The sequence below is a fragment of the Crinia signifera genome, chromosome 1 (assembly GCF_055691185.1).
Source record: "Crinia signifera chromosome 1, ASM5569118v1, whole genome shotgun sequence".
NCBI classification, from domain to species: domain Eukaryota; kingdom Metazoa; phylum Chordata; class Amphibia; order Anura; family Myobatrachidae; genus Crinia; species Crinia signifera.
The window spans coordinates 150,413,902-150,418,901 of NC_139217.1; the positions used below are offsets into that span (position 1 = coordinate 150,413,902).

General features: G+C 40.9%; 1 protein-coding gene across 4 annotated transcripts in view; it reads left to right on the forward strand.

Moving 5' to 3' along the window:
• SLC4A4 (solute carrier family 4 member 4) overlaps positions 1-5,000 on the forward strand; it is a 245,286-nt gene that overhangs the window by 142,716 nt on the left and 97,570 nt on the right. For 3 of the 4 annotated variants that reach the window (XM_083174618.1, XM_083174619.1, XM_083174625.1), the window contains exon 7: positions 2,564-2,605. The exons of the other annotated variant lie outside the window; for it this stretch is intronic. In XM_083174618.1, coding sequence (XP_083030744.1) covers positions 2,564-2,605 — 42 coding nt within the window. The remainder of the gene's footprint in view (positions 1-2,563; positions 2,606-5,000) is intronic. 4 annotated transcript variants of the gene reach the window in all.

A 5,000-nucleotide genomic window follows, 5' to 3' on the forward strand; every position in this document is an offset into this window, starting at 1 on the left:
CACTGTGGTGACGACTTCCGGGTGCGACCACTGACGTGGTTGGGCGGCGCCCAGGGAGGACGTGCTGGTGATGGCGGGCACTTGAATAATTTGGTGAGTAAATGTATTGTAAGTTGTTGCCCTGACGAAAAATGTGAAATACATTTGAAACGTTGGCGTCTTGATGCTGTGTTGTCTGCCTTCTTTCTGATTCGAGTGCCGCTATAAGGAATATATATATATATATATATATATATATATATATATATATATATATATATATATATATAGCAGTATGTGCATTGTACTCAGCTCTCATGCTTTAATTACATTATTTTCCATGGCAGCACAGTATATCATTAGTCAGCATGCTGGATTATTATCTATTATATACACAGTGCTATTACAATTGGAGAATGTTTATACATTCACATCAGCTTATGGTTCTAAAATGACTCTCTTCATATATATATTCAAAACTGTTTCCTTTTCCCCCAACTATTTCTTATTCAGAAGGACCAGTTACTCTTAGAATCAATGCAGAACATTTATGTGCCTTAAAATAGTGTGTAGAACTGTATATTGCTAACGAGCCTGATTGGCTGACACTTGCATAGATTTATATGTGCAGAAAGTCTCTCTCACTACATGAAAACCATTCTCATTCATTTCCATGGTTTAGCCTCAGCCTATGTTCTAAATTAATCATGATCATAAGGTACAGTTGCCACATTTTTGGACAAAAATACCAACAATCATTTATGCGTCTGCCCTATTAATATCATTGGCATGGAGGTTGAAACCCTAGAGCAGGCATGACCAAACCACGGCAATCCAGCTGTTGTGAATCTACAAGTCTGATCATGCCTTGCCACAGTTTTGCTATTAAGGATTGCTAAAACTATGGCAAGGCATGCTGGGATGTGTAGTTTCCCAACAGCTGGAGGGCCACAGTTTGGACATGCCTTCCCTAGAGTGACAGGACGTCATAACTTTATTATGTATGTCACTCTCATTTCAGTTTCTGCTACATTGATAGGAATTAGACTAAAATCTGCTACCCATTATATACTGGTGACAAAGTGCAGGTTGTTTGGTTTGCACCATCTCAGAGGATAGGTGACCAAACCAATAATCCTGTTGTGGGGAGAATAATGCTCCGCAGCCCCATACTAAATAGGGAATGGCTCCCTACATGCCTAGTCTTTTCCTTTATAAATCTCATTTACATCACTTGCTCTCTGCAAAGTGAAGTTCCATTTTTGCATTTGGTATGGGTCAACAGTAATAAGGTCAACAGTCAATAGGTTGACCATTAATGGGCATACGTCGACACATAAAAAGGTCGACATACCCAGGGCTATTTTTCAGTAGGCTCCAGCAGGAACTGAGGCCCTTATTCTAGTTCACTCTTTCTGACAAAATATTTCTTAGATGGACAAAACCATGTGCACTGCAGGTGAGGCAGATGTTACTTGTGCAGAGATAATTAGATTTGGGTGGGGTTTTACATCTGCCCCACCTGCAGTGCACATGGTTTTGTCCATCTAAGAAATATTTTGTCAGAAAGTGTGAACTAGAATAAGGGCCTCAGTTCCTGCTGGAGCCTGTTGAAAAATAGCCCTGGACATACCTGAGATCAACGTGGTCAAAATGTCAACACAAGCAATAGGTCGACATGGAAATTGTCATCATGAGTTTTTCATGTTTTTGTGTCGGTCGGCATAGGTCAACATGGACACCATATAAGTGTACCGTGTCCCCTCGTATGGCCTGCTTCACTCACCATGCTTCAGGCACTCTTATAATCTACCTCCACTTGGATAGTAAGGTATGAAATAACACCTCTTTTTTTCCAACCTTTTCCATGTGGACCTATTGCTTGTGTTGACAGTTTGACCATGTCGACCTAAGGTATGTCGACCTATGGCCTGTCGACTAATAGTGGTCGACCTTATTACTCATGACCTGCCGACCACACCCCTTTTGCATGTGGGGGGATAATGAATACAAGTGTTCTGCTATGCCTCCTATCTTCTCATCTCCTTCAATTCAAAATTGCTAAATCTTACACCTTAGCTGATTCCAAATTTTTCTGCAGATCTATTCACTTCCCTTCAAAACAGGCAATCATTCAAAAATAGGCGTGCAAGTAACAACACGGCACCAGAGGCTTTCTGGTTGGCATTTTCTTAATTTGCTCTTTGTAGTCAATTAAACATCAGGAGGTTTTTTATTACTGCAACTGTATTCACATGGACTAATTCTGAATTGGAAACAAACCATGCTGCATTGCCAGTGTGGGGCCTGCTCTCTAGTGCACATGTGCCATCACTGGCACTGGCTACAGTACACACAGGCAAAGTGTACACGATGGGTTGCATTATGAAGTGCTTGATTGTAGATTTTGATACTACAAGCAAAGCAGAAAGAATTTTTACAGTGAGTACATTGAAGGTCCTACTTGATTATAAGCTGCATCGTTTCTCAGCATTCAGTTCCAATCATTTCATTATGACATCTTATGTGTTAATTACAGTTTTTTCTTCTGATTCTTTACAATTCTGTAATGTGATCCCTACAGGAGGGAGAGAGGAAGGCTTGATGAAAAACTCATTTCTGTCAGGTGAATAGCATGGTGCTTCAAGTCTTTCCCATTTATGTGCTGTCATACAGCAGGGATCGGCAACCTGAGACTCTCCAACAGGCCGATGCAGAGTTCAATGCAAGTCGCCCGATCTGTGTGCAAGAAACCCCCATATGCAGAATAGCTTGCACAACCGTGCCAGGAACACCCATATATGACTAATAGTGGTCATTATAAATGTGCACTTGCACCAGCCCAATACTAAGTAGAACAGATCCCTCTTACAGTATATTTACTACAGTATACAGTATATTTATTTAAGTGCAGCCAACTGGGCATAGCCTGAAATTCTAACATACCCTCTCTGAACTTTGCCTATGTGAGAACATCCCCTTCAAATCAGTGAAGCTTCTGTAGTAACAAGTGAAGATAAGCCTGAGATGTATATGGCCCTGCATTGCCCCTAGGTGTGTACGCATGGTTGTGGACATACTTGCCTACTCTCCCAGGTTCTGTAGTAGACACATGGGGTGAGATTTAATTGGATGAGAGATTCAGAAAGTGAGAGATTTGGTGAGAAATCTCCAGTTTTTTTAAAGCGGCAATCATTTACACTGCAAAATCGAACTGGTTTTGCAGTGTAAATGATTACCGCTTTAAAAAAAAATGGAGATTTCTCACCAAATCTCTCACTTTCTGAATCTCTCATCCTATTAAATCTCACCCATGATGTTTTGGGTACTCCCCTGAAACCCCAGAGGAGTGGACACAGAGTGTCCCCGCATTCTGCCTGCTTCCTAGTGAATAGCTTCTCTATTCCAGGCATCTCACAGAGAGGAACAAATAAATGTATACCAGTATGGTTGTGGATCATGTGTGGTGAAGAAAACACAAAAAAATGCGCTTGTGTTCAACTATGCATCAGCCTCAAGTGTTAAAAAGAGTACAATTCTCATTATAATATATCTGAAATTCAAACATAACTATGATTTAATGACTGCACTTCAAAAACATGATGCTGAAGGTTGCCCAAGCCTGTCTTCATAGCAGCAGTTCAACTAGTTTGCTCCCAGAAGCTTTGCTGTAATCGCTGCATGTTGCGATGCCGTTAACATGCTAAAAGTCATTCTTTGTTCGATACTTTAGTCTTATGGCATCCATCACATTATATGTATATGTGTGGTATATGTGCATACATATGTAATATGTATATACCGTATGTATTTATACTGTATGTACGTAATATTTTCATTTGTGATTGTATATAATTAGGTAATTTCTTACAGCTACAGTAGGGCCTTTAATCTGGTTCAGTGGCAAAGACAAATTCCTTCTTAAATGGACAAAATCATGTGCTCTGCAGGGGTTTGTTCATTTGAGAAGGAATTTGCCTTTGCGAGTGAACCAGTATAACGGCCTATATGTAGGGTTGCATGTCTACATTTTAGTGATTATACAGATGTGCCCTCATACATTGTTACTGCAGTAATGCCGAACAGCCCCTCAGTGTGTCAGACCCTGTGAGAATCTTCTAGCTCCAGGCAAATCCGGGAGACTGTACTGATTAATTTGACACTTGTATAATTGTATAATTGTGTGCCGAGTCTAAGAATCCGTATATAAAGTGCTACAATGCAATGACCACATCTTTCAAGTTTCATTGTGCTGTGTGTATTGACTCAGTTGCACACAGATATACAAGTGTTGCATATAAAATTAGTTAGCACATTCTCCTGGTGCACACCAGTCATATCGCCTGTGCTTCCTAGTTGCATTGTGACATACACTCATTTTGTACAGAAAAGATGTCCCATGCTAGCAGAGGTGCAGGGCACCTGGAGGCTCTCTTCCACTAGGCATATTTTGCAGCATGTCAGACTCATATTGAGGCTAAATGTACGAGGACAAAGCTTTATGAGGCCTATATGAGAGTCATTATTTATTTATTAACAGTTTTTTATATAGCGCACACATATTCCGCAGCACTTTACAGAGAATATTTTAACATTCACATCAGTCCCTGCCCCAGAGGAGCTTACAATCTATATTCCCTAACACATGTACATGCACTCACGGACATTCTAGGGTTAATTTTGTTGGAAGCCAATTAATCTACCTGTATATTTTTGGATTGCGGGAGGAAACTGGAGTACCTGGAGGAAACCCACGCAAGCACGGGGAGAATATACAAACTCCACACAGTTAGAGCCATGGTGGGGCTCAAACCCATGACCTCAGCACTGTGAGGCAGTAATGCTAACCATTACACCATCCGTGCTGTTATTTCTTTATGTCAGTTATTCTGTGCACAGCGTCTAGTCATCACATCTCTGCTAAGCAGAGCAGCAAGTTACAGGGAGTCTCCCAATTGCCCCCTCACTGTTGCCCGTGGGTGGCATGTGGGACAGTCACAAACAATCGTGAAAATCAATAT